This window comes from Macaca mulatta, chromosome 10, assembly GCF_049350105.2.
Source record: "Macaca mulatta isolate MMU2019108-1 chromosome 10, T2T-MMU8v2.0, whole genome shotgun sequence".
Lineage (NCBI taxonomy): Eukaryota > Metazoa > Chordata > Mammalia > Primates > Cercopithecidae > Macaca > Macaca mulatta.
In genome coordinates this window covers 21,819,752-21,847,381 of record NC_133415.1, presented here as the reverse complement: position 1 = coordinate 21,847,381, position 27,630 = coordinate 21,819,752, and the positions used below count along the sequence as shown (strand labels likewise).

The 27,630-nt window shown below is 59.7% G+C and overlaps 3 protein-coding genes across 13 annotated transcripts in view; 1 reads left to right on the top strand and 2 right to left on the bottom strand.

The window, feature by feature from the left end:
- Positions 1 to 395: 395 nt before the first annotated feature.
- Positions 396 to 16,117, bottom strand: LOC144331833 (uncharacterized). 2 transcript variants are annotated; one of them, XM_077950239.1, is made up of 3 exons: positions 15,321 to 16,117; positions 1,241 to 1,343; positions 396 to 552 (listed from the first exon to the last, which is right to left on the bottom strand). In XM_077950239.1, the coding sequence occupies exon 1, from the start codon at positions 16,011 to 16,013 to the stop codon at positions 15,576 to 15,578; it is 438 nt and encodes a 145-aa protein (XP_077806365.1). In that variant the 5' UTR covers positions 16,014 to 16,117; the 3' UTR covers positions 396 to 552; positions 1,241 to 1,343; positions 15,321 to 15,575. The 2 variants fall into 2 exon arrangements, with proteins under 2 accessions (XP_077806365.1, XP_077806366.1); XM_077950240.1 differs by lacking the exons at positions 396 to 552; positions 1,241 to 1,343 and adding an exon at positions 6,898 to 7,093.
- CABP7 (calcium binding protein 7) lies at positions 15,775 to 27,630 on the top strand. Of its 2 annotated transcripts, none has more exons than XM_077950234.1 (6): positions 15,775 to 15,829; positions 16,149 to 16,305; positions 23,465 to 23,608; positions 24,446 to 24,558; positions 24,871 to 25,024; positions 25,260 to 27,630. In XM_077950234.1, the coding sequence occupies exons 2-6, from the start codon at positions 16,197 to 16,199 to the stop codon at positions 25,385 to 25,387; spliced, it is 648 nt and encodes a 215-aa protein (XP_077806360.1). In that variant the 5' UTR covers positions 15,775 to 15,829; positions 16,149 to 16,196; the 3' UTR covers positions 25,388 to 27,630. The 2 variants fall into 2 exon arrangements, with proteins under 2 accessions (XP_077806360.1, XP_077806359.1); XM_077950233.1 differs by having other exon boundaries at positions 15,775 to 15,989.
- Positions 26,749 to 27,630, bottom strand: part of ZMAT5 (zinc finger matrin-type 5) — a 31,441-nt gene continuing 30,559 nt past the window's right edge. For 8 of the 9 annotated variants that reach the window (XM_077948797.1, XM_077948798.1, XM_077948796.1 and 5 more), the window contains one exon: positions 26,751 to 27,139. In XM_077948797.1, coding sequence (XP_077804923.1) covers positions 27,010 to 27,139 — 130 coding nt within the window. In that variant the 3' untranslated portion in view covers positions 26,751 to 27,009. Of the gene's footprint in view, positions 27,140 to 27,630 lie in introns of all 9 variants that reach the window. The other variant, NM_001194345.1, reaches the window with a different exon arrangement.

Sequence of the window (27,630 nt, the reverse complement as noted above, 5' to 3'; positions counted from 1 at the left end):
CCTGGGCTGCTGGGCCCATCTCTAGACCACCCTAAACTGCCACCACAAAAAGAAAGGGGCAACCCTCCCAGCAACTGGCGTCAGTCCATTGTATGTTGATAGCAGGAGAGGGGCTGGTGGTTGCAGATATCCCCAGGGGGGTGACAGCTTCAGCCGACTGGGTACAGCCCCTCTTCAGGGATTGGCGGGAGCGTCTGGAGGCGCTGGAGACCCTGGACTGGTATCAGCATTTCATGGGCATCCCCGGCCCCTCTGGCAACCTGCCAGCTCCCACTCACTACTGGACCCATGCCAGGTGCCACGGCTGCACTCTCCAGTGACATTTACCAGCTGGGACGTGGCCACAGAGACGTGAAATCAATGTGGCCTGCAGCTAGTCCACTTCATTAGAGCGACTCAGCTCCACTGGGTAGCGCAGCCCCCTCTCCAAGTCTCCCAGCTCCTCTGGGACCCACCTGCTTGGCTGATGGGCCCTGTCCCAACCCTAGAACTGATCCGGTGTGTGTGGGGTTGGGGCCACAATGTCTTCTGAATGCCTGCTGTGGCCAGGCCCTAGGGAAGATGAAAAGAACAGCAGCAGTGACCTGAGTGAGCCTCGGCACACTTGGTCTCTCCCTAATCCTCACAGCAGTCCCCAGAGGGGGCCACGACCATTAGGCACAGCAGGGCCCAGTGAATGCCAGCGGCTCCCACTTAGGCCTCACCAGGGACCCCCATGAGAGCCCCATGCAGTTACCATTATCCCCATGTGAGACAGAGGAGGAAACTGAGGCTCAGGGAGGCCAACTGACTTCTCAGAGCTGGGACTTGAATCCTATCCTCCTCATGTGCCTGGCTCATTCAGCAACTCACCCTCAGAGAAGAATCCCCCCAGCCCCGCCCCGCTCAGAGTGGGTGGGACAGGAGACCCTCCCCTCACATTGCCTGGGTGCAGCCCACGACCTTCTGAGGAGGCTCAGCAGTGGGAGGCCCAGGGGGGCTCGGTATGGGCTAAGGAGGGGTGGTCCCGGTCTTGGCCTTCCCTTCCTCACGGCAGGGGAGGAACCCGGGATGGGGGACTGGGCTCAGTGCTCCCTGGTGGGGAGGAAAGAACCCAAGTCTGGGGTGCAGATGCTGCTCTGCCTCCTCTAGCTGGGGGCCCCAAGCAAGACACTTCACCCCTTTGTGCTCCAGTTTGCTCAGCTAGAAAACAGGGTCACCGATGTCTGCCTTGGACAAGTAAGTACAATGATGCACTTACAGTGCTTGCAAGCGCCTGGCACAGAGTGAGGACCCAGAACGCCAGGGCGCTCGAGCCACCAGAAGGGATAATGTCCCTTAACATCTGCGTTTATCTGGCAGGCCTATGCGGATGCAAAACTCAGACTGAGCCACCTGTAACCTCCAGAGTGCCCGGGGTGAGCAGGTGGCCCAAGTCTGTTTGTCTGGCCCCCATCCCCAGCACCACACCCAGCACAGCACCTGGCACATAGTAGGTGCTCAGGACATATCTACTCAGTGAATGAATGAGTCTCTGTTTACCCATCTTGAGCACCTCAGTGCCTGGAGAAACTCAGCCCACTCGCAGGCTGCTGTGCAATTCAGGTGAAATGATGGCTTGGAAAGGGCTTGTTTTCATAATTAAAATGAAAAGGAGGAAGAGGGAGGCGGTGACTTCCCAGCAATGGGCGTGGGGGCTGGGAAGAGAGTCCAGTGCCTGATGTCCCCCTGGCCAGCTGGTCAGGCCAGCTGAGCTGTAATCACCGCGGGCCCGGTCATCACTCAGCCACCCGCTCCCCACGCCTCTCTGGCCAGGAGGAGCATCCGTCAAAGTCTCCTTCCCCATGACGGCCCAGACAATTAGGCAGTCCCGCCTGAATCTACCGCTTGAAGCCTCTGCCTCCTCCTCCTGCCAGCCCAAGAGGCAGGGGCCAGACAGGGTCACACCCCCAAGCCAGGCCAGCCTGTCCTGAGCCCTGTCTGCGTGCCAGGCACAATGCCTACCTCGGCACATCCTCCTCTCCCTGGGCGGGGGTCACTGCTGCATCCCCAGTCCTTACAGATGAGGACGTGGTCTCCCAGAGACTCACCCGGGTCACACACGTGAGTCCCACAAGAGCTATCACTCTGAGCCCCCACTTTTAACCTCTGCAACCCTTCTCCAGGCCTCAGTTTCCCTTGTGCACCAGAGAGCAGCAGTTTTCTAAAGGTTCCACCCTGAGGAGCCGGCTGGCCCCTGGCCAGCATCCCAGGGACAGCATGATGGATGAGGATCCCGCAGGGGGCAGGTGTGACACGCACACACACCCGCCAACCGACGGCTGGGTGATGGATCTTTTCCTCTTCTCCCCCTCCCCAGGAGCTCGGCTCCATCTGGTCAGGCACAGCGCCAGACTGATGGATGGGCCACCCACTGGGCCACCCTCGCCGCGGCCACCTCCTGCACTCTGGATACTGCACACCAGGGTCAGCAGGGCAGGTCTGCGGCTGCTCATTCAGTCAACAAACACGTATTCACCAGGGCCTACTATGTGCTAGAACGAAGCAATGAGCAAAACAGACTAGGAAACCAGCCATCACCCTCCATGTGCCAAATGTGGTCACAGGGCAAACAGAGGGTGACTGTGCAAGCCAGAGGAAGCATCTGAGCTGACTCAAAGGACCAGGGCAAGGAGTCTTCACAGGACAAAGGGAGCGGCTTCTAGAAAGGCCTGGACGTGAAAAAGGGCAAGGCATGTCTATACAGTAGTGACAAGTTCAGGATGGTGGGGTTGGGACAGGGGCAAGGGCCAGGGCAGGCTGAGATGTGGAACAAGGCCAGTTTGGGCTCACCTGAGGACAGGAGGGTGCTGGGCCAGGTTGGCACTTCCAAAAGACCCTGCTGCTGCCAGGGAAGGAGGCATGCTGAGGGTCTGCTGAAATTCAGGAGCAGGCAAGGCATGGTGCTCTGCACCTGTAATCCTAGCACTTTGGGAGGCTGAGACAGGAGGATTGCTTGAGCCCAGGAGTTTGAGGCTGCAATGAGCCACGATCACCCCACTGCACTCCAGGCTGGGTGACAGAGCGAGACCCTATATCAAAAAAAGAAAAGAAGGTAGGGTACAGTGGCTCACGCCTGTAATCCCAACAATTTGGGAGGCTGAAGCGAGCAGATTACTTGAAGTCAGGAGTTCAAGACCAGCCTGGCCAACATGGTGAAACCTTCATCTCTATTAAAAATTAAAAAATGGCCGGGCGTGGTGGCTCACGCCTGTAATCCCAACACTTTGGGACGCCGAGGTGGGCAGGAGTTCAAGACCAGCCTGACCAATATGGTGAAACCCCGTCTATTAAAAATACAAAAATTAGCTGGGCATGGTGGTGTGCGCCTGTAATCCCAGCTACTCAGGAGGCTGAGGCAGGAGAATCGCTTGAACCCAGGAGGTGAAGGTTGCAGTGAGCTGAGATCGTGCCACTGCACTCCGGCCTGGGCGACAGAACGAGACTCCGTCTCAACAAAACAAAACAAAACAAAAATTAGCCGGGTATGGTGCTGCAGCTACTCGTGAGGCTGAGACAGGAGAATCGCTTGAACCCAGGAGGCAGAGGTTGCAAGATCGTGCTATTGCACTCCAGCCTGGGCGACAGAGCGAGACTGTCTCAAAAGAAGAAAAAAAGAAAGAAAAGAAAAGAAAAATGCAGGAGCAGATCAAAGGGCCCTGTTGCAGGGGGTACTGGAAGAGCCAGCAAAGAGAAGGGATATGAAAGCCCGGAACCAACGACGGTCAGTGCCAGAAGCCAGGGGTGGTATCTGTCCCATTTTAAAGATGAGAAACTGAGGCTCGGAGGTGGGGAAGGATTCCCCCAAAAGGTCATGCAGGGCAGAGAAACAGCTGGGCAGGAGGCAATGCTCCATGAGAGCTCTCAGCCCGTTGGACCCCCACGTCCAGGAGTCCTCCCCCTCAGCCTATAGGCTCAGCAGCCTGGGGACACCCCCACCAGCACCAGCACCTCCTCATTCAGGGAGGCAGCTGTCCCCTTCGCGCCGCCACGGACAGGAGCCAGGCAAGAAATATCATATCATTAAAATGACAGATCCCTTCACTAACTGAACCGGAAGGGCTGCCTCTTTGCCTTGGATCCTCTCAGTCCCCCTGTCCCTCCCCCAGGCTCATCTCCCCTCCCAGACTGGCAGGTGGGCACGGGAGCCTGTGCGGGGCATGGCCTGGTGTGGTCGGGACCATCGCCTTACCCCTGAGATGACCTTGGGTCCCAGACCTCTGCTTCATGGCATGGCTGTGGTGTCTGGGATCCCATCAGCACTTTCCAGCAGGAGCCCAGGAGAAGTAGGGGCTCCATTCTACAGGTGTGGAAACTGAGGCTTGGAGAGGCGACCCTCCAGGTAGGACACCCCTCTGCAAAGTTCCTGGCTTGGACCTGAGCAGAGGCCCTGCCATCCCTGCCATTCCATAGCCCATGTCCTGCCCCTGCTCAGAAGAACAAGAACAAAGCATGACCCACACCTCAGAATATTTTCCCAACCCATAACCCGCTGCAGAGCCTGTCTTCAGGGTCAACCCTACCCCCTACCAGGGCGGGACTTGATTGTGTCTGAGCCCCACCTTGTCAGGAGGCCAGGGCAGGGGTCATTCTCCTGAATTGACCAGGCAGGAACCTGGCTGCCTTGGGCAGACTGCTGCCCTCAGTTTCCCCATCTGGCAATGGGAGGCTGCCCTGTTCCTTTTTTTTTCTTTGAGACAGAGTTTCACTCTTGTTGCCCAGGCTGGAGTGCAATGGCTCGATCTTGGCTCACCACAACCTCCACCTCCCAGGCTCAAGGGGTTCTCCTGCCTCAGTCTCCTGAGTAGCTGGGATTACAGGCATGTGCCACCACGCCCAGCTAATTTTTGTATTTTTAGTAGATGGGTTTTCTCCATGTTGGTCAGGCTGGTCTCAAAATCCCGACCTCAGGTGATCTGCCCGCCTCAGCCTCCCAAAGTGCTGGGATTACAGGCATGAGCCACCACGCCTGGCCAGCCCCTGTTCCTTTTGATTGAGGCTGAGCTTGTGCAGGGCCTGATGGGTGTGGAATGAGCACCTGTAACTTGTGCATGGTGCACAGCACATTCGATGCCTGTGATGTGTGCACACTCGCCACATGTATGTCTCCACCTGCATCTGCCCTGGCCCTGGGTCCTCAGGGTATCAGACCCCTGTGTGTGCATATCCCTCCTGGCACCCAGACACCCAGCCACAGATGCATACATCTACACCAACAGCCCATGTCCACCCAGATCTGTTCGTGCACATCAGTGTCAGATGCCCACAGACATTGAGAGCCCGCGTGAGGTCCCTGTTCCTCTGGGGAGCAGGGCAGGTGAGCAGACGGCAGGAGATGTCACCTGGCCCCGCTGGCAGCCCTGGTTCCCAGAATGACCCCCCTCCCTGCTCTCCCATCCCTCCTCTGGGCCCAGCTAGCAAGGACACACCGTCCGTCCGCCCAGTGTCCTGGTCTCCTTGGACGCAGACAGAGCCCACGGAAGCGTCTGGCGCATCCTGACACGGCCGCAGCAGCTGCACCAGCACCCCCAGCCCCCTTCCCTGTGCCCAGTGCTGTCCTGCCTGTCCTTCCCCACCTGCTGGGCAGCTGAAGCAGCTGCTACTTGCCACCCACCGGGAGGGGGCTTCTTGCAGCAGTTACCACGAGGGGCCTCTGCAGCCCTCCTGCCTGACCTTGGATAGGTCCTTCCTCTCTCGAGGCCTCAGTTTTTCCCATCTGGAAAATCGGAGGGAGGCTGAACTGGCTTTCCAAGGTCCTGTCCACATCTGGCTGTGGGATTCTCCCAAAGGACAGGACAGGAAGGTGGGGCCAGGGCTCTGGTGGGGAGATACAGGAGGAGGAAGCGGGGATTTAGGGACAGGCCTGCACCGCTGGGTTCAGGGCTCTGCTTCTAGTGCATTCTCTCAGTTCGTCCCCCCACCCCCCGTCTCCCAATGGGGCTTCGTCACCATTTTACAGATGAGGAAACTGAGGCCTGGAGAGATACTATGCAGGGCAAGAACCCCCCGCCTCCAGCTCCCTGCACTCCCGACACCGAGGGCTGGAGCGTGGGAGCCATGCCCAAAACATCCCGCACTCGCTGTCCTGCCCTCAGCCAGGGCGGTGGCGTTCCGGGAATGGCTGTCTCCAGAGCCAGGCCTCTCCCCACCCCCTGCTCCAGGCTCCTGGCTCTGAGCCCGCCCCGGCACTGCCCGTCCATCTGCTGTTGCTTCCTGGCAGGGCGAGTGGGCCATACATCACCTGGCCATGCCGAGGAGGCTGGGCCAGGCAGCTGGGCAGGGTGTTCTGGGCTCGGGTGCGACCCCTCTGTGGGATGGCAGGCACTGACACCTGCCTGGGAACAGGGGTCTTCTTGGGGCCCCAAACCTCACTCCCACCCTGTAGATGGCAGGAGCCTGAAGGAGGCAGCTGGAGGCCACAGGGTGACCTGGCTGAAGGGGAGTGGAAGTCAGATTGACAGCCAGGAAGGTCCGAGGTGGCGCGGCTCTGTGGCATTTGGCAGGAGGACAGAGATTTTTATCTCCCCAACCCCCCCACCTCGCCATGCAATGTGCTGATGTAGGCCGCTGGGGCGCTGTCTCCTGACTGAGCTGCTGCCAGGGGGTTGCGGGGGGACAGGTGGGAGCCAGGGCAGCTGGAAGAAAAGGGGTCACAGCCAGGGGCGTCTCAGCCACCACTCCTGGCCCCAAACCCACACACCTGCCTCCGACCTGGCCCTGCCTCCCAGGGCTGCTCCCGCAGGCAGCCTCTAGCTCTCCATCCATCCCACAACTAGTACAAGCACCCAGTGTGTGTCCCAACATGAGGGACGAAGCAGTGAGCAAAACCCAGCCCCAGGCAAGGAAGGAGTCTGTGGTGTCACCAGGAGAAGGGCGAGGTTTGTCTTTTATTTATTTATTTTTAAAGCTAGGGTCTCCAGAGAAGACCCAGGGAGAAGGTGAATTTTGAGTAAAGACCTTGACTGGGCGTGGTGGCTCCCATTCGGTAATCCTAGCACTTAGCAAGGTTGAGGCAGGAGGATTGCTTGAACCAGGAGTTGGAGACCAGCCTGGGCAACATAGTGAGACTCTGTCTCTATAAAATTTTTTTTTTTAATTAGACCGGTGTGGTGGCACATGCCTGTAGTCCCAGCTACTCGGGAGGCTGAGGCCCAGGAGGTGGAGACTGCAGCGAGCTATGATTGAGTCACTGCACTCCAGCCTCTGCGACAGAGTGAGACCCTGTCTCTAAAAAAGAGAAAAAGAGAAAAAAAGAAAAAAGAGAAGAAGAAAGAGAAAGAGAGAGAAAGAAAGAAAGAAAGAGGAAAGAAGAAGGAAGGAAGGAAGGAAGGGGAGAAAAGAGAAAGGAAAGAAAGGAGGGAGGGAGGGAAGGGAGAAGAAAGAAAGAAAAAGAATAGGAAAGAAAGAAAGAAAAAGAAAGAAGGAAGGAAAAGAAAGAAGGAGAGAAAGAAAAAGAAGAAAGAAAGAGAAAAAGATGAAAGAAAGAAAGAAAGAAAGAAAAAAGAAAGAAAGAAAAGAGAGAAAGAAAGAAAGAAAGGCCTGAAAAAGTGAATGTGTTTGGAAGGAGAGCATTCCTGGCAGAGCACACAGCAAGTGCAAGGGCTCTGGGGTGGGACTGTGCCTGCCAGGCGAGGCCAGCAGAGCAGGAGAGCTGGGGGAGAAAATGAGAGTAGAAAGGGGAGGAGGGAGACACTGTGGGTCCTGGGGCAACTTTGCTGACTTCAGCTCTTCCTTGGAATAGGGTGGGAGCCACTGGAGGACTGGGAAGGGGCCGTGCAGTTTGGGGGAGTGATTGGTGGTAGCTTAGGGGCCCAAAGGGAGATGCCGGAGGGTCAGTGGGAGGGGCCTAGAGGACCAGGGTCTGAGCACGTGACAGAGGCCCTCTGCCGTCTGTCTGTCCTCCTGCTCTCCCTTCTGCTCCCTTTTTTTTGCTTTCTCTCACTCATTCATCCAGCAGGTATTTGCCGAGTGCAGGCACAGGTCTAGCCTTTTATGAACTCAATCCAAGGGACACTTCGCCCTCCCCACCCCCTAGCAAGGCACCTCCAATGTCCGCCCTGCAGCCTGGGGTGGAGGCCAGGCCACCTCAGCCCCTCTCCACACTCCAGATGGTCAGCCCAAGTGCCGCCTCCTGTGGGTGTAGAATGAACACCCGTGTACTGGTGTACAGGGCTGTCACACACACGTCTAGGACCAGCCTGGAGCACACAGGATGTCCTCTTCCCTCCTGGGCCTCAGTTTCCTCATCTGAGAAATGATTGGAGGACAGGACCTAAAAGCCTGTCCTATTCTAAAATAAAGACATAGGCCGGGCACGGTGGCTCAAGCCTGTAATCCCAGCACTTTGGGAGGCCGAGGCGGGTGGATCACGAGGTCAGGAGATCGAGACTATCCTGGCTAACATGGTGAAACCCCGTCTCTACTAAAAAATACAAAAAACTAGCCGGGCGTGGTGGCGGGCGCCTGTAGTCTCAGCTACTTGGGAGGCTGAGGTGGGAGAATGGCGTGAACCCGGGAGGCGGAGCTTGCAGTGAGCCGAGATCACGCCACTGCACTCCAGCCTGGGAGACACAGCGAGACTCCATCTCAAAAAAAAAAATAAAAAATAAAAAATAAAATAAAATAAAGACATACTGTGGTTACCCAGTGCCCTGGGGGTCACCAGTGCCAGAGGACAGTGCTATGGTTCTGCCTGTGCAGGCTTAGGCACCAGTGCAGGCTGTGGCCATGGGCCAGGCTGCACAGAGCCCTGTGAGCCCCAGAAAGCCCAGGAGACAGGTGTGTGAGGACATGGAGAGGGACTTGGCTGGGGGAGCCCCTCCACCCTGGCCTGTGGGGACCTGGGCAGTGAGCTCTGGAGTCCCTGTGTGAAATGCGCTCATGGCCCTCTTCCTCCTGACCTGATGGGACCCTGAGTCTAGGAGGAGTGGTGTGTAGACCCCTGGCCAGGCCCCCCTCACCCAGCTGCCCCAGGAGTAGCAGGAGAGCAGGAGGTCTTAGCAATGACCCAGTTGTAGCCCGGGAAGGGGCCCCGCCCCTGTTCCCTGCCCTTGGCCCTGCATAGCCCCTCAGCTCACCCGGACCCCTGCAGCTCCTCTAATTACACAGCCATAAAGCACAAATCTCTAACGATCCAATTAGTAACGCTGTTACTGCTCTGTCCAGGACTAAAATTACCAATTAAACTGCTGTCGATTTTATCATCACTTAGACTCGACACAAATGGGGCACTGCAGGCCTCAAAGCCCATCCTCGGACCCTTGGGTGGGGGGCCAGCCAGGGCTGTGGGCCTAGCTTAGTCCCTTCATCCACCAGGGCCCTCATACCCCACTCCAGTCCAGTCCCCAACATCAGGGACTCCACAGGATTAGAGCCCAGTTCCCTGTAGATCCGCTGGTGGCAGTGCCTCCAGTCTGGGCCTCCCTCATGTTCCCTGGGGACAAAACACATCTAGTCTCAGTGTCGGGCTCCTCTCAGCAGCTGAGCCCTGAGACAAGGGATAGGGGTGCTATCTGAAGGCCTGGCCCCATGTCCCCTGCTCTCCTTCCTCTGCTCCTCTCGCTGCCGCAGGCTCAGGGTGCCAACCTCACAGGGTGTCCCCCAGTGTGGAGAGAGGTTCCACTCCGATGCGGTGTCACAGGTTAGTATTGTCCTTCTCCCAGTTGATGAGCAGGTGCCCCTGTAGGGGCCCCCAGTGTTTTATCTCAAAACGGGAAATATATTGGAGCAAAAAGGTCAAGCCCAGGGACTCGATGAATACTAGCCTTTGACTTCAGAGGGGTGAGCTCCCTGTCTCTGGAGGTGTGCAAACAGGCTGCACCCAGGCCACATGGTGGCAGGCAAAGACAGCAGGTCATGCACAGGGAAGGGGCAGGGTTGGACTGGATAACTGAAGCCAGATCAATCATTTGGTCCTCTTGGGAAAGAATTCAAGATGTTCAGTCTCCTGCTCTCCATTCCTGCTCTAGAAGTACTTCCACAAAGAGAGAGGGACAGGGGCAGGGCAGGGCAGGGCAGCAGGAAGGGTCCAGTCAGCCAAAGATGGGGAGGCAGCCACAGCGTGAACACTCAGCCCAAGGCAGGTGTGCTAAAGGCTCCTGGTCCATGACATTGCCAGCTGACGCCAGAATATTTGTGCTGTCCTGGGCCCTGGGCTCAGCGTCTCTCATCCCTTACTCATCCTGAGAAACAGGTGCCCTTATTCCCAGGTGAGGCACCAAAACTCAGAGCTCCAATGACTTGCCCAGGGGTTGATAAACCCTTTAATGAAGCCATGCCTGTGCCCCCTAGCAGGTCAAGGTGTGCCCGGCGAGGCCACAGAGCTGACCTGGCAGCACCTGTATATTTTAATGAACCCATTGTCCAGAAGAGGAAATCAAAGTGGAGAGGGTGTAACATAGCACCAAGTTCAAGGTCATCGTGGGACCGTTGATCACAGCCCTACTGGAGCTGCCGGTCCTGCTAGGAGAGAAGGAGGAGGGGAATTACCTGTGGTGGGAAGTGGGTATTCAGGGAGGGCAGAATCTATGGCCTCTGCTCCTTGCTAAGGAACAATGTTGTTCCAAGAACCTGCTGGGGACAGTGTCTGGAGGTGAATAAAATACTAATTTACCCGCAAACTCCTGAAGTCTATTTCAACACCTGCGCAGCTCCTGGTTGAAGTGGAAGCTTATGCACAAACCCTTTATGTGACACAGAGAGATGCAGAGAGGAGGGGGACAGGGCCCTGGGGGACTGCAGGGTCCCAGCTTCGTTCTGCTCCAGGACCTGGCAAGGAGAGGTGACTTTCTTCCACCTATCACCTTAGGCTAATGCCCGGGCCGACGGGAGCTGGGGCCTCTTCTCAGGCAGCAGCCGCCCCAGGCAAGTTGGTCTCATCAGAGGCAACAGACTGAGGCAGGGATCTGGGAGCCCAGAGCAATTAGGAGCTGCCTCTCGCCTTGTCTCCCGCCAGCTGCCACAGCTGTCACTCAGGAAGTGGGCCGGCAGCAAGGGCTAGGCCTGCAGTACCCATGGTCCCCCTCCCATCTGTGAAGGTTCTGATCCCTGGGGCAGCCTCCCAGCCAGCAGCCTGGCCAGGCACTGGGCATAGATGGAGGCCCAGAGGACACAAGGGACAGGATCTCTGTGATTTCCTAAGCGGGACATCCCCAGGTTCCTCTCACCCCTATCCAGACTCAGTTTCCCTCTGAAGCATTGGTTCTAACCCTGGCTGTACCCTGGAAGCATGTAGAGGAGCTTTAGAAGAATATTCCTGCAAAGTTCTGCTCCCAGCCCAGACCAACGGAAGCAGAACCTTTCGGGGGGATGCAGGGCCACGGACTTGAATGTGTGGCAGGGCGAGCCAGGATTTTGCAGTTATTGACATCATCCCTGCCCTGAGGCTGGGAGCTTCTTTCCTCTGGAGAACATGTCTCCCCTCCCTTCCAGCTGAACCCAGTGCAGCCAGGGGAGACTGTCCTGGCATGACCTTGAACTTGATGCTTACACCCTCTCCACTTTGATTTCCTTGTCTGGACATGGGTTCATTGATAGCCTTGGCCAGCTCTCCTAGGTCCCTCCATAGCTTCACCCTCCGCAGCTGGGCCCTTAGCCTGAGAGGGAGGCTCAGAAGGTCCAGTCTCGGACAGCAGCACCAGGCACTGTCACCTCAGCAGATCCCTGCAGCAAGCTGTGTGGTGGCAGCAACTCCATTGTACAGGGACGCAAACTGAGGCCAGGGCAGGGGCTACACTCAAGGCATAGAGCTGGTAGCAGGGGTCAGGCTTCATCCCAGCCACACTGGACTCCGAGTCCAGTGCTCTTTTCCCATCACTAAGTTCCTTCCCCCAAATAGCAACAAATTCAAGGGTCTGTCCCCTTCACTCTGTTTCCCTCACATGGACTCTTCCCTGTTGTCCTTTCCGCTCCTGTCACCTTCAGGAACCGGGCATGTGAGTGTTCAGAAGGAGGTGGCCAGAGAAGAGCAGGGATCTCAGCAGTTGGGGACTCTGGGTTCTGGCCTGCACCCCCTCTCAGCTCGGTCTGCATCTTCGAGTCTATAAATTCCATTATTCATTAGTCGACTTCGGGAGTTTGCCCGGACAATGAATATTTTATTCACCTCCAGACACTGTCCCCAGTGGGTTCTTGGAACAATATTGTTCCTCAGCCAAGGAGCAGAGGCCATAGCCTCTGGCCTCCCGGGACACCCCCTCCCTACCACCACTACCTCCCCTCCTCCAGTACCTTCTCCCCCAGCAGGAGCCCTGGCTTGGGTAGGGCTGCAGTTATTGGTCCCAGCATGACCTTGAACTTGATGCTTACACTCTCTTCACTTTGATTTCCTTGTCTGGACAGTGGGTTCATTGATAGCCTTGGCCGGCACTGGTGGGTCCCTTCACAGCTGCACACTGGGCCCTAGGCTCTGCTGGGAGCTCTCCCTGGTGCTGAATGTGGCAAGCGGATGCTGGCCTCAGACAAGAAGTCTCTGGCCAGGGGGGCAGGGATTATGCTGCTCTTGAAAGGAGTGGGCTCCAGTCTCAGGGGGGAAGAGTCTGGCCTCTGGACAGGGTAGTTCCCACCTCTCTCCCCTTGTCTCCTCCCCACTCGGGGAACCCCATCCCCGGAATCACAGGTTTCAGCGAGTCACCTCTCCCAGTGTCTCCAGCCCCCTGAGCCAATGATTAGTCAGCAAGGCCTGTGGAGAACCCCTCTGGGGAGGACCTGAGGCCCAGGCATCTCCCGGTGGGCACCCAGGGAGTGCAGTGTGATGGCAGCAGCACCTTCCCCAGATGGGGGAGCGACAGACATAATTCACACCCTGTGATCATGCCATCTGCTACCCCATGACGCACAGAGGAGAGGACGGGGCTGCAATGCTGAAGGGCGGGGGCTGAGCGGGCAGTCATTCATTCATTAATTCTCTCATTCATTCATTTGACAGATGTTCATCCAGCCCCAGCCACCTTAGCCCATCCCAGTCCTGTGCCAAGCATGGGTCTGGAGAACCCAGACCTAGACCTGCCCTTCAGAGCTAAGAGAGGTCCTCTCACACTTCTGAGCTTTTGCCCACCCTCCTCCTGATCCCTGGAATTCCCTTGACTTGAAAAAAAAAAAAAAAGCCACCATGGGCCACGCTTGTAATCCCAGCACTTTAGGAGGCCAAGGCGGGTGGATCACTTGAGATCAGGAGTTTGAGACCAGCCTGGCCAACATGTTCTCTATGAAAAATACAAAAATTGGCCTGGCGCGGTGGCTCAAGCCTGCGATCCCAGCACTTTGGGAGGCCAAAATGGGCGGATCACGAGGTCAGGAGATCGAGACCATCCTGGCTAACACGGTGAAACCCCGTCTCTACTAAAAAATACAAAAAACTAGCTGGGCGAGGTGGTGGGCGCCTGTAGTCCCAGCTACTCGGGAGGCTGAGGCAGGAGAATGGCGTAAACCCGGGAGGCGGAGTTTGCAGTGAGCTGAGATCTGGCCACTGCACTCCAGCCTGGGCAACAGAGCGAGATTCCATCTCAGAAAAACAAAAAAACAAAAATTAGCTGGGCGTGATAGCATGTGCCTGTAGTCCCAGCTCCTCGGGAGGCTGAGGCATGAGAATTGTTTGAACCTGGGAGACGGAGGTTGCAGTGCAATCCAGCCTGGGCAACAGAGCAAGACTCCGCTTCAAAAAAAAAAAAAAAAAAAATCCACCTGGACAGCAAGGCCAGGAGCTTCCCCTTCACAGGGCGAGTACCAACACACTCTGCAGCAGCCTCCCAGGGAGTCACTGGGAGCTGGTTTCCTGCCAACCTCTCAGCAGGCTCTAGCCCACCCTCCCTTGACCCAGGGGTTCTGATTTAGAACTGACAGACCTGGGCCGGCACAGCCTGGACATTTAGTAAACGTGGAACGACTGAGCTGCTGCTGTGCCTCACTCTCTCAATCAATTCTCAAAGCTATAATTATTATTAATTCTTATTCCTTGGGAGTGATGGTCATGCAATAGGAAACTCCCAAGAGTTTCAGGGAGGTGCTGCCTGGCACCTTTCCTACATTATGTCACTTCATCCTCACCACTGCCTGGGATGCCGCACTGCCACCTTAACTTCACAGGCGGGGAAACTGAGGCCATGGCAGGTTACGGGACATGACCGTAGTCCCACAGTGAGGAGATGGTGGATGCAGAAGCCCTAATCTGCCTGGCTGTTGGTGCTGGGTTCTTTCTTCCTCAAGTCTCTGCTCCATCAAATACACTGGGGAAGCTAAAGGCATTCAGCTGTAGCAGCGGAAGTTCAGAATATGGGACAGGTGGGCAAGCAGAGTTTGGAGTGGGGTGGGAGCTTTTCTGGGGCTGCTCTCACCTCCAGCCCCCCCATCCCAGTGCGCAGCCAGCTAGCCTGGAGAGGCCTGGGGAGACGGACAGACAGTTGGGGTCCTTCCTGGCTCCTCTGCAGGTTACAGATGTTTCTAGGAGCTCCCTCCAGAGCAGGGCCCAGGAAGTGCTGGGCCCAGGCTGGGCCAACCCCAATTGGCTGGGGCTAGCATCTCTCACTGAGCCCCTTCTCCCCAGACCCTGAGACAAGGCTGTGATTAATCAGTAACAAAAACAGAAACAAGCAGAAAAGTGTAATTAGCTTGGGAAGGGCAGGGCAGGGCTGGGTAGGGCTATGCAATCAGCATTCCTGCTGGGACCTTTAGCTGATTGGGCCAAAGGGGGCAGGGAGGTGGTCCCAATAGGGGGATTCAGGGGAGCACCCAGAGATGGGGCCACAGCCAGGCCAGAAGGTCACCTCCTTCCATGCACATCTGTGCACCATATGCCCACACCACTCCCAGCCCCAGGGCCTGCACACCTCCCCGGGCCTGCCGGCGTACAACCTTTCCACACACAGGTGGCCACACGCTCCCGACATTTGTCCATCTGCATATGGAGTCACAGACACCTGTGCACGTGCCCAGTGGCACACACACGCCCTCATGGATAGCAGACATATGCACACGCAGGCTGCTCCCTCAAACACCTGCCCCCACCCCAGCTCTGGGGTGCCCACGTGCCCTGGGGCCTGGGGAAGCCCTGCACATACATTAGGTCTGACCTGCAGCCATGTGAACTGGCAGGCCCTCACACCAGACCCCACAGGCACCGGGCCATGTCACTGTCCCGAACTGCCCTGGGGGCCATGAGACACTTTGGCTTCTCTTCTGCAAGCTGAAATGTAGGGGCTTGGGAAGGGTCCAGGACTGGGGCCCCATTGTGGGGAGCAAGGTCAGCGGCAGAGTGTCAGTCATAGGCAGGGCAGGAAGTCTACCCCAGACGTGTACCCAGCTCTTACCTGCTGTCCCTGCCCTGTGACCTTGGTCAACGTCCTTCTCAGCCTCAGTTTCCCCACCTTAGAAGAGCCTCCTGGCACGGAAACGGTGATTCTTCTTGAGGACCCAGGTGCTTGGGGCCGGTATCACCTCTCTGGGTCTCCTGTTCTTAGTTCCCGGCTCTCTGCTCCTGGTGCGTGGATGGGGGGAGGTGAGCCAAGGGGCAGGAAGGAGGACCCCCGCAACCCAACCCCTCCCTGGTCCTAGTGGCTGCAGACTTAGGGTGAGGGGGGCCAGTGATCAGAGGGGAGCCCTAGTGGGAAAGGGGAATCGGGGCCGAAGGGGAGAGGGAGCCCCTGGCAGGTTTGGGGCGGCCGCTCAGGGGCCGGCGGCGGGAAGGGGCGGGCTGGGGGTGGGGAGCGCGGAGGGGGCGGGCGGGCGGCTGGCGGGGGAGGCGGGGAGCGCAGCCAGCGCGGCACAGAGCGAGCGAGCAAGCGAGCGGAGAAGCGCCTAGAGCCTGAGCGCCGGGCCGGTGGCGGCCGCGCCGGCGAGCGGACGAGCGGGCGGCGAGCAGCGCGGAGCGCGCGGGGCACCGAGAAGCGGGCGCGGCGGGCACCGCGGACGGCAGCCGGAGCTCTCGGAAAGGCCAGAGCGGCGCCGCCCACGCCGCCCCTGCGGGGCCCCGGCTGGGAGCCCGACAAGGGAGCGGGCGGCATGGCCTGGCGGCCCGGGGCGCGGGGGCGCTAGGCCCCCGGAGGGGCGCCCCCCGCCTCGCCGCTGCCGCCGCCGCCCTCCGCAGCCGCGCGCCCCGCCCGCTCCAGCCGCCCCCGGGGCCGCCACCGGCCCATGAGCCCCGGCCTCAAAGTTTGCGGCGGGCGGGCGGGCGCGGAGCCTCCAAGATGCCGTTCCACCCGGTGACGGCGGCGTTGATGTACCGGGGCATCTACACCGTGCCCAACCTGCTGTCGGAGCAGCGCCCGGTGGACATCCCGGAGGACGAGCTGGAGGGTGAGTGTCCGCCGGGACCCCCGCCCCGCCGGCCCTCCTACCTGTGCGCCCAGGTGAAGCGCCGGCCAGGGGCGCGGGGGCGGGGGGCGGTCCGCAGGTGCCGGCTGCCAGGTGGGCGCCCCAGCGAGCAGCTGCGCGCGGCGGCAGGACCGGTCCGCACTCCAAGGCGCCGCTGTGGGGGTCGCCCAGGCGGAGGGCGGCCCAGACCCTGCCCGCGTGGCCCCCCGCGCTGCGGAAACTTGCCGGGCCCCGCAGCGGGGTCACGGGGCCGCGCAGTCCGCGGTGACGGTGCGGCAACGCGGCAGACTGGGGCTGGGGTCCGCGCTGAGCACCCAGCGCCGGCCCGGCCGGAGCACCCGCATCCTGATCCCCTCCGCGGCGCCCGCCCGCGGCTCTCTGCTCACATTGACATTCCGCTCGTGTCGCTTTAAAAATTCAATCTGCTCGGGCAGCAGAAGAAGGGGAGAGGGCGACTGCCCTGCTCTTGCCCGCTGCCGGGCCGCCCCCGTCCCCACCTGCGGCCGTAGCCGCTTCCCTGCAGCCCTGCGGGGACCCCTAGCCCGGCGCGCCGGGAAGGCGGCCCGGGAGGCGGTGGCGACAACAAGTGGCCGGATTGGGCGGCTCAGTCGCGATAGCCAAGCCTGGAAGGGAAAGCTAGAGAGGCCAGGACCCAAACCTGCCCCCACCCCGTTCTCCTTGCCTCTCAGACACGCAGAAGGATGGCCGGCCGCTGGCTGGGTTAGGTCAGAGTAGAGGGCAGGGGCAGGGGTCCGGGACAGTGTGTCCTGAGGAGCAGTGAGACCCCTGGGGCCTGCCCAGCTCCTTCCCTGCTGGGCTGGGGGAGGTGCTCAGGTTTCCCCTCCCCCCAGACCTCCTGGAGCCCCCATATGGAGTGGAGTGGGGGATCTGGGCTGATGGGGGTCATGGCCTCCTGGGATCTGCTTGTCTGCTGTTGCCAAGGGGCTGAGCTCACCCAGAGGATGGGCCTCTTGGGGTACCTTGGATCCAGGGGTCTCTGAGATCTGGAGGCTCATTAGGGTCTGGGAGGGTGCTGCGGAGACCAGCACAGTCAGGGAGGATGGTGGGAGCCCAGGAGAAGCCATGGAGGGAGGTCCGTCTTCAACCCAGGCCGAGGTGAGGGCAGATCTTAGAGGAGTCAGACTGGGTCGGGGGAAGATCCAGAGAGAGAAGGCAGCCTCTGCCACGCTCACTGCACCACAGGCATGAGCCACAGGCTCCTCACCAGCTGCCCCCGCAAACCCTCAGATGCCGGGAGAGCTGTGGAGACAGGGTCTGGGGTCTGATGCGGACAGGACAGATGGATGATTGGGGCCCCCTGACATGACCTCACCATTCATCCCTAAGACCCAGGGCCAGAGCCTCCTTCAGAGCCTGGGGAAGGGAGGGGTACGATGGGGGGCGAAAGATCAGGAGATGGAGCATAGGCCTTCTCTTCCCCACCTTTGTCCCCTCCAGCCCCAGGCCACCTCAAATCTCCTGCCGGTTTTTCCCTCCAGAGGTCCTCGTCCATCCATTCCTCCTGGCCATCCAGGCAGGAGTCACCATGTCTCCCAGACCCCAGGCAGCTTCCACTTCACTCCCTCCCCTTGCTCCCAGCACCCCCACCAGGACCCTGGCACCCCGACTCCAGGCTTTGCTGGGTCCCTCCTCTCCTGATCTCCAGTCCTGGAGTGCACTCCCTGAGGAAGGGGAGAGGCTGAGAGGCTGGCTGCAGGGGCGAGGGGCTGCAGGGTGGGCAGCGCAAGGGCAAGGCCGTAGGCTCCCCAACCAATGACATGGTGTGCTGGCAGGAGCCCAGCAGCGTTAGTCACCAGCCACAACAAGTGCCCTCCCTGCTTCACTCCTGTCCCCTTCTCCTGGGCCCTGGGGAGCTGAGGGGCCCTGACTCAGGGGGCATCTGAAGGGCAGGGCCCTCCCTGGGATGGGCAGGTGGGGTCGTGGAGTAGACAGATGCCTGGGTGGTCCCAGCTCATCTCTGGGCCAGTGGGCAGCTACAGATGAAGGCAAGAAGTTTTCCATGACCAGCCCCGTTCTTGGCTGCAGGTGCCCTAAAAGCCCTCTGCCGGCCCCAGGTCCCTTTCAGCAGTCCTTGAATGCCAGGGCTGGCCGTTCCTGGCACGGATCCCCCTCTGCCCTCTGCAGGGCCTCATGAGTGCTCCTGCCCCAGGGCAGTCTGGGCGAGACCCAGGCCCTTTGCTGGGAGGACGCCATCAGCGGAGGAGCCACATGTGCCAGGAAGAGGGAGCTGGGCAGCCCGGGATGAAATGCTGCAGACAGTACGTGCCTGCCGCAGAAATCCAGGGGGCGGTCAGTCTGAGCGGAAAGGAGGACCAGCCAGGGAGGTGGGAAGCACAGAGTTAAGATGAGGGCTTCCCAGCCAGGCGGCGCTGGGTTTGAGTCTCTGCACCTTCAGCTCATGGAGTGACCTTGGGCAATCGCTCACCTCTCTGAGCCTTGGTTTCCCCACCTATAAAAGGGGGGCTGGTGACGGAGCATGCAGTGAAAGTACCTAGCCCAGGGGCTCAGCGACCCAGATGCAACATGAGGGGAGGCCCTGCAGGGGTAAGAGGCTGCAGCGTGCAGGGCCCAGGCCCATGAGGGTGTGCAGGAGGCTGGGCCAGAAGGGCAGGCTGGCAGGGAGGTCTGGGTGGAAAAGGCCCTGAAGGTCTGGAAAAGGTGCCTGGGGACCTGTGGCCCTGGGGAGGCATGGAGGGCAGTTGGCAGGGTAGGAACGTGGTTGTGCAGAGCTGGCCTGAGGCCCACCCAGGCCCTATGAGGGAGAGGCACGGGCTCTCCTAGATCACCTCTGTGTGCCCACCATGGCTGGGACACACACCTTTTCCAACATGCACACACAGTGGAGTCCTCCGGGAACACTGAGGCTGGTCCCAGCATCATCAGCGGACTGAGTACCTGAGGGTGGGAATGGGGTGGCTGCAAGTCCTAGGCCTTTCTGGCCGAAGAGAGGAGGAAGGAGTCAGACCTCCAGGCAGACAGTCCCCAGGGCAGACCTCCAGGCAGACAGTCCCCAAGTGTCTGGGGCTGACACTTGGCCTGCCCAGTCAGTGAGTGGAGCCTTCATTGAGAGTGGCCGAATGGGGGCCTTTAGGGCAGGGGAGGCTGGGGAGTCCCCTTTCCTACCTCTCTGCCCTGCAAGCCCAGCAGCCGCCTCTGCACAGCCAAAAGCTCAGGGAGGCCAGAGTGGTGGGGCATGGGGCCAGTGCCGCGGAGAGTAGCAGCCGCTGCGGAGGATGGACACTACCCTCTTCAGTGACCTCCAACCAGTGCCCGTCCTCTGGACTCCGGCTCCCTGATGGAGTGTGGATGTCCCTTGGAGTCTGCTGGGGACTTGGGCTGTGATGAAGCTCCACAGGTTGGGAAGGAGATTGGGGGGTGTCAGGCTGGAGGTGGCAGGTAGGGGACAGGTCAGCCTGGAAAGCTGGTCGCCCTGCCAGCCTATTCCCGGACCAGCATCCCCATGCCAAGATGGAGCCCGGCGAGCTTCCCTTGGCCCCACGGGACGGGAAGGGAGCAAGGCTTTCGGGGAAATGCACCCAGCTGTGGGGTGCTGATGGCACAACGGTGGCAGGAAATTGCGACACCCGCCCCACTCAGGGAGCCCCCAGCAGAGTCTGTGCTTCGGTGATAGTGCCAGAGTTGCTCCCCATTTCACAGATGAGACACCCGAGGCTTAGAGAGGGATGTGACTTGCCCAGGCCACTGGGCAGCTAAGCAGGAGAGCCAGAATCCAAGCCCACGCCTCTGGTCCTGGCAACCGCCAACAGGAAGGGCGGCCTGGCGTCCCGGCGTCCCAAGCTCACTCAGTCCTTCCTCTTCTTCTGGCTCTGCTATCTGGGACGTTCTGATTTATAGCATCCATCTCTGAGCCAGGACCAGCCAGACACATGCTTGATTTTCTTGCTTAATCATCCCAGCAGCCCCATTGTACAGGTGAGCAAATACGTGCCCAAGGTCACCCCGCCAGGATGTAGGAGGGCTGGGACTTGACCCTCTGTCTCTGCCGCTTCAGGCTGCCTCCCTGTCCGGGAAGGTGGTACCTGAACCTGGCCTTTGTGGGTGGGTGGGAGTCGGTTGGGGCTGGGGCTGGGCTGGGGCAGGGTTCCCAGTACAGGCAGAGGCACCGAGGTGAGACTTTGTGGTGTGTTGGATGCGCCAAGGAGGGGTGTTGAAGGGATTCATGCGTGGGGAGGTGGCAGTGTGTGGATTTACCCAGTGGCCTGGGAAGGTTAGCCTTGCCTGAGAAACAGCTGCTGGGCCCGCAGAGCCGCCTCTGAGCTCATCGCCTGCCCGTGCATCCCAATATTCACCTGCCCTTCCCTCGCTCTCCTCGGCCGAGTGCATTTTCTCAGGGTCTCCAGCAAAGCAACCCAGGGGCTCCAGCAAAGCAGCCCTGGGCTCTGGGAGCTCCCGAAGTGTAGGAGGGATGGCCTGGAGCTCAGCTCACAGCAGGCAGGGGAGGGGCAGCTCCCACTGCAGCTCCTACTGTGAGTCCAGGACTTTGCCATCCCACCCAGACATCTCCCAAGCTGGACCCCGCAGAGGAGGAAACGGAGGAGGAGGAGGAGGACGCAGAGAACAGCAGTGCCAGACCCTGGTCCTCCTTCCCCACACCAGCATCTGGCCCCCACCCGTCTTCAGCTTGATGCCCCTCTTCCACGGGTGGTCCGCAGGCAGGTGGGGATGGCGACCTTTGGGTCTGGAGAAGGGATTGAGCAGCCTCCTCAGCCTCCCCATCTGCTTCTTGGCTGCTTGGGGAGTGGAAATAAACGCGTCCCCTAACCAGGACTGTTGGTGGGCTCTGAGTAGCGGCCCACAGCGAGCAGCATGTGAACTTCCGCTCAGAAGAGCCGGAGAAGTCTGTGTGCTCCAGATGGGTGGGCTCCCCACATCATTCATTCATTCATTTCATCATTCACTCAGCAAATGTTTATGCTTGAAGAGGCAGGCCCCGTTCCAGGACAGGGACACAGCCATGAGCAAGACCAGCCCCTGCCTGCTGTCATGGCCCTTGTAGTGCACAATCCAGCGTGGCCCATGTAAGGATGGGACAAGAGCAGAGCCTGTGGGGTCCCAGAGGAGGGCCAGAGCTGGCCAGTGGGGGACAGGGAGGGCACCAGGGAGATGGTGCCGTTCAAGCTGAGAACTGGGGTTGTGTCAGGGTTTGCCACAGTGAGAAGAGCACTTCAGGCAAAATGGGCCACGTGTTCAAAGGACTGGAGATGGAGCAGTCCTGGTGCCCACAGGACCGAGAGGGCCCCTAGCCTGGATGGAGTTCAGGACACCTGGGATGGGCAGAACATGCGGCCGGGCCAGGAGGCCAACAGCAGTGGCCGGAAACCTAAGCATGTGTGTGCAGATGCCTCCAGCTCCACCTGGAGGCTCTAGGGACTGGAGTCCCCTCAGTAGCCCCCGTGGCTGTCAGGCCTCAGCTCGCACATCTCCCGTGACGGGGAGCACACCACCTCTTCGGTGACCCAGGAAAACTCGAGGTGGGAATTGACCTGGAGTTCCCAGAGTCCAGGGTTTGCAGAACCCTGTGGCCCTGGCACAGACCTCCCCGCCCAGCTGCTTCCCTGGCCCCGGGGCCACTGGTCAGGAGACAAGATTCCCAGGTCCTGGCGGGGGTGAGTGAAGGGCAAGTCCACAGTCAGAAAGTCTGGGGGCCCAGGCAACCCTGGTGCACACACATGAGCCTGTCTGACCCTCAGGGCTTGGGTATGGACACCGGTGGGATGAGCCTGATAAGGGTGGGGCCTCTGTCCAAGCCACCTTGTCGTGTGGCCTGGGACATGTGGCCATCCTCTCTGGGCCATGGCCCCTAGTCTGTGGTGAGACCAACAGGCTGGGCTAGGCTCCCCTGTCCCCCCAAGACTAGGGAATGACTCCAAAGTGCAAGGTCCTGTGAGCAGTTTCAGGGTCCATGGACTCTGAAGGCAAGGCCTGGGCCAGCCCGAGCAGCAGCAGCTCCGAGCCCACGCTGACTCTGGGCCGGCCACCCGGCCTCTCTCAGCCTGTTTCTGGTCTGCAGCATGGGCACCTCGCCTATGTCTCTACTTTTAAACACACAGATACGCACCCTCTCTCGCATGAGAATCTTGATTCTGCCTGCTGAAAGCTAAAAGCCCACCCAGGGGAACAGCTTAAGCAAAGGCCAGGTGGCTGGCAAGCAAACAAGGGGATCCCCAGGGAGCTGGAGAGAGCGCTTTGAGCCCCACCCCCCGACCCCCAAAGGCAGATGCCCTTTAGGGCCCTGCTGGGGCTGTGATGATTAAGGGACAGCAACCCTTAAAAACAGAGAAACAGAAGAGACAGAAGTACAGCTAAGGTGACAGGTGAGGAGCCTCTCAACTGTGTGCCAGGGAGTCCCCACCATCATTCTGCCTGTTTCACTGTGGGTAAAACTGAGTCCGGCCCAAGGTCACAGGTTGGGTTCCTGTTCCCCGGGCTCCCAGCACAGTGCATTGCTCACCACCTGAGTCACCGAGGTTGCCAGGCCTCAGTCTTCTACTCCGTACAGTGTGGAGGGCGACCCCCACCCAGTCTGATCTGGCCTGGACCTGGGGGGCCTCCATCCCCCCCTGTCTTCCCTGAACCAAACAGGTCTGTGCCGCCTGCCCGTCAGCCCATTAGTCTGGAGCGTGCCGCCTCACGTGGTTGCCATTAGCGAGTGTTGGCCGGTGTTAAGGATCTGAGCCTGGGGGAGGAGGCGCAGCGGGATGGGGATGGCGGGGGAGGGGGGATGGAAGGAGTGGGAGTGGGCGGGGAAGCTGTCAGCTGGGCCGGGGAGATCCAGCGTCCTCCCCTGCACGTGGTCCCCACCACATGGGGTCGTTGTGAGCACACCAGCAGAGGCCATGAGAGCCTGGCACAATCGAATTCCGAGAAGTCACTGCTGGGGGACCCTTAGCCCTGCTGTGCTGCCCTGCTCAGCCTGCTCAGAAGTCCCAGAATACTGCACCCTTGTGTACCCTCGGGCCATGCTCTCACCAGATCTGCAGGCTCTGGGTTGGGCTCTCAAAGCCATGCTCAGGCTGCGGGGTTGGTGATCCTGGGGGTCTGGAAAGGGGGTCTGTTGGGGACCGGGGTGAAGTCCCAGCCTGCTCCATTCTCTCCTCAGAGATCCGAGAGGCCTTCAAGGTGTTTGACCGTGATGGCAATGGCTTCATCTCCAAGCAGGAGCTGGGCACAGCCATGCGCTCACTGGGTTACATGCCCAACGAGGTGGAGCTGGAGGTCATCATCCAGCGGCTGGACATGGATGGTGAGCACCCCCCCCACCTCGGTTTCCCCACCTGGCACCTGGGCCCTGGAGGTGGGGCAGGGACTGGGGCTGGGGCCTGAGCTGCTGAGGCTGCATCCAAATCGGGTCTCTCACTCCCCTGACTCCCACCCTCAAAGTCCGTGGCAGGTTGCAGCCCAGTCTGGCCCCATTTCTCAGCCTGGAGAATTGAGGCCAGAGAGGTAGTGACAATTCCAGCCACATGCAGGGCTCAGAGACGGCTCCTCTCACTCTGTGTTGACAAGTTTTAAAGTACAGAGCAGTAAAAGGGTGCAATAAATACTCCAGTTCCCACCACCTGAGATAAAATCGCTACATGAGTTGTGTTTGCCACCTGGCATTTTATTAAGGAAAAGTTCATAAGAAGGAATGGTGATGCCAAGACCCCTCTTTATCATGCCTGGGCCCTTCTCCTGTTCTCCATCCAGAGGCCAGGTGACAGCCTGGGCAGGTTGCCCCACTCTGAGCTTCAGTTCCTGTCTATATGGTAGAGGACGGCCCACCCCAGGATGGCTGCAGGGTGCTGGGAGCAATGGAGGGTTCTGGGTGAAATAGGAGAGTCACGGCCCATCTGCTGTCTACCTCCACCTCCCCTTGTAAGGCCTCATCACACTGGGTGGCTTCAGCGTCAGCCCAGAGCCTGGCACTTGGTAGATGCCCCTGACACTGACTCAAGGCTCAGAGAAGGTGGGTACCTGCCTAAGGTCACCCAGTAGGCCCAAGGTATATCAAGACTCCATCCCAGGTCCTCTGGGCCCTGGGCTGCGGGCCTGGGCCTGGGCCCGACCCACTGATTGATTGGCCCTGTGCCTCCTGCAGGTGACGGTCAAGTGGACTTTGAGGAGTTTGTGACCCTCCTGGGACCCAAACTCTCCACGTCAGGGATCCCAGAGAAGTTCCATGGCACTGACTTTGACACTGTCTTCTGGAAGGTATGCCCTGGCTAGTTGGGACCCAGGGCTGTGCACACTGTGGAGTGCTGTTCTGCGGCCAGTGAATGGCTGGGCCTGCACTGTAAAGGGGGGATGACCACTTCAGGCTTGTGTCCACTGGACATTTCACCTCTCAGAGGACCATAGGATCCCTGGGAAGGCTGGTGTTGGTCAAGGACTCTCTGGGGGAATGGAGCTAGTGTTTTCCAGCCCCCCAGAATCTGGAGGCCTGTCACTGGGCCTGTGTGGCCACGGGGTGCTGGGTGGGGGCTGTGGTGGCTGTCAGAGCACCGTGTTTTCCCCCTCTGCAAGTGCGACATGCAGAAGCTGACGGTGGACGAGCTGAAGCGGCTGCTCTATGACACCTTCTGCGAGCACCTGTCCATGAAGGACATAGAAAACATCATCATGACGGAGGAGGAGAGCCACCTGGGCACAGCCGAGGAGTGCCCCGTGGACGTGGAGAGTGAGTGACTGGCCCTGGAACCCCACGGGTGGGCTCGATGTCTTGACCAGGGGGATGCACGGTGGGGGGGGGGTGTCTGCAGAGGGGGACTGGGGGCCGCCTTGCCTGTCCCAAGCCTCTGTCCCATTGGGGCACCCCATGGGATGAGCCCATGTACCGAAGGGCAAGCAGCTCCTAATTCCATTTTTTCCATGTCCCCTTCTGTCTCCCTGGTGCTCCCGGCGGGCGGCCACAGCCTGCTCCAACCAGCAGATCCGCCAGACGTGCGTACGCAAGAGTCTCATCTGCGCCTTCGCCATCGCCTTCATCATCAGTGTCATGCTCATTGCGGCCAACCAGGTGCTGCGCAGTGGCATGAAGTAGACGCCACCTGGATGCCCCATCCACCACATGCGGTGCCCGCGGCCCGCCCCACACCACCACCACCTGCAGACCCCTCCCTTGGCCGGCTCCCTGGGCCGCCATCTGCGTGTACTTCAGGGCCTGGCTATCTGGCGAGCCCTCCCCACCCACCCGCAGGCCTCACCTGGAGCTGTGGTCTGGCTGTGGAGGGCCGGGTGGTGGCTGTGTCCTGTCCCCACCCTGTCCCCACCCTGGCCGATAAGGAGCACTCACTCTTCCTACCATCCAGGGGCTCCTGGGAAATTAAGGAGGGATTTGCACAAGAACCCCCAGGACCCAGTCGCTGCTGTGGTCCCTTGGGCAGGAGGGGGCACCCTGTGCCTGGAGACAGCAGCCTATCTGGGGCCACACAGCCAACCCAGCCCTGGTCCCTGAGGCTTGCCCAGGGCACTGGGCGGGGGAACAGGGGACAGAAAGCCTTCTCCTTGGGGAGGGTGGGAAGCCAGGGTGTCCTGGGCCCTGCTGCCTGGCATGGCCTGAGAAGGGCCTGGTCTTCTCCTGGGTCCCTTCCTCTGACCCTTGTTGGACCCCAACCCAGACCCCCTTTTTCCATGTATCTGCTGGGCCAGCCCATTTCATAGGTGAGGAACCCGAGGCTCAGGGGCTTGAGACTTGGCCTCAGTTCTTCCTTCTACAGGGATTTTCAGGAAAGGCAGAAGCTGAGGTGGTCCTGCAGCCCCCCACCTTCTGGGCCTCCCACCAGGGGCCCGGCCACCAAGGCCACATCGTCCACCACCCCAGCCTAGAGCCTAGAACTGTAGTCCAGCTGAGGAAGGAGGCAGAGCTGGGGCCTGAAGGCTCTGAGCAGCCTCCGGCCAGGGGGCTCCTCCAGGGCTGAACCTGAGGAGGGCCCCTGTACTACCTTCTGGGCCAAGAAACTGGCATAGCCCCGCACAGTCAGTGCCAAGAGGCTGCGCCAGGCCACTCTCTCAGCCCAGGGCCTGCCCTCCTGTGTCCTCTCACTTCTCTACGCCCTCAAGGCTGGAGACCCCGCTCCCATGCCCCAGCTGTGCCATCCAAAACACTTGGGCAGCAGCTCAGCATGGGCAGACATGGGGGCTGTGGATTCTTTCAGGGCGGGGATGGCAGATGGAGCCCTTGGGCTCCTTGGGCCTAGAGCCACTTCTTACTGGGCCACGGGGACAGCCACCCTGGCACACCCTCTGCCTGGCTGTGCTGAACCTCTGCTGGTCCCAAGGGAGGAGGGAGTGAGCTGGGTCACCTGGGGAAAATCTCATCTCATTCCCGCCCTGCCCGACCTCTGCCAGGGGCTAGAGAACAGAGCTGAGAGCACCCAGCGTGGGGAAACACAGCCAGACCGCTGTGGTGACAGACTTTCTTTATAAACATCTGGAAGTTTTCTGCCCCATCTTGATAAGGAGGAGGAGGCAGGTGGAGGAGAGTGGGCAGGAGCTGCCCGGTGCAGACCCAGGGCTACCCTTGCTGCGGCCGTGTCCTGAGCCTCCGTGAGGCCAACAGATGGTCTCAGAGCCTCCATGGGGCGTCACAGGAACAGGGCTTGGCTTCCTGCTTGTGACTGATGAGAAAAGTGACCACGTGGGGGTCAGTCGGGGGCAAGGGGCTCAGCCCCACTGGACTCTGGGCTGCAGGGGCCACCCCCCAGGTGGGGGTGCCCGCAGGGATGGGGGCAGCTCTTGGACTGGTGGCCAGCCCACGGGGTACTGGAAGACAGTGGTTCTGATGGGTTCAGCCCTAGAGAGAGAGAGAGAAGGGGGGAGAATTAGAGTGGGGTACAGCCCAGGCTTATGCCACTCTCGGCCCACCTGCCTCACCACCCTGGCTGTGGGGAGGGTCAGCTGCCTGCACGACTTTTCTGGAAGGCAGAGTCTCGAAAATAGGCAGACCCTCTGAGCCAGCGACCCCACCTCCAGGAACTGAGCCCAGGTAAACAGCGGGGTTGCGGGCAGACACTGAGCTACGAGAACAGCCATGGGACAATGGGAATAACCTTCGTGTCCACCTGTGGGGGACTGATTCAATACATATGCACGTCCACAGCAGAGAATGCCATGCGGCCTGTGTCAGAATTCAGGCAGACCTATATGCACTGATGAGGAAAGACATACTGTGTGATAGGGAGAAAAAGCAGCTTATAAAATAATGTATATAGCATGATACTATTTTTGTTTAAAAATATATAAAATATATAAATGCATAAAAAAATCCTGGAAGACACAGCAAAA

Excerpts from the sequence above, each read along its gene's own strand:
- LOC144331833 (XM_077950239.1), bottom strand. The coding sequence starts at position 16,013 with ATGCCGCCCGCTCCCTTGTCGGGCTCCCAGCCGGGGCCCCGCAGGGGC.
- CABP7 (XM_077950234.1), top strand. The coding sequence starts at position 16,197 with ATGCCGTTCCACCCGGTGACGGCGGCGTTGATGTACCGGGGCATCTAC. Across the intron at positions 23,609-24,445 it reads CCAGCGGCTGGACATGGATG|GTGACGGTCAAGTGGACTTT; the intron begins GTGAGCACCCCC and ends TGCCTCCTGCAG. Across the intron at positions 24,559-24,870 it reads TTGACACTGTCTTCTGGAAG|TGCGACATGCAGAAGCTGAC; the intron begins GTATGCCCTGGC and ends CCCCTCTGCAAG.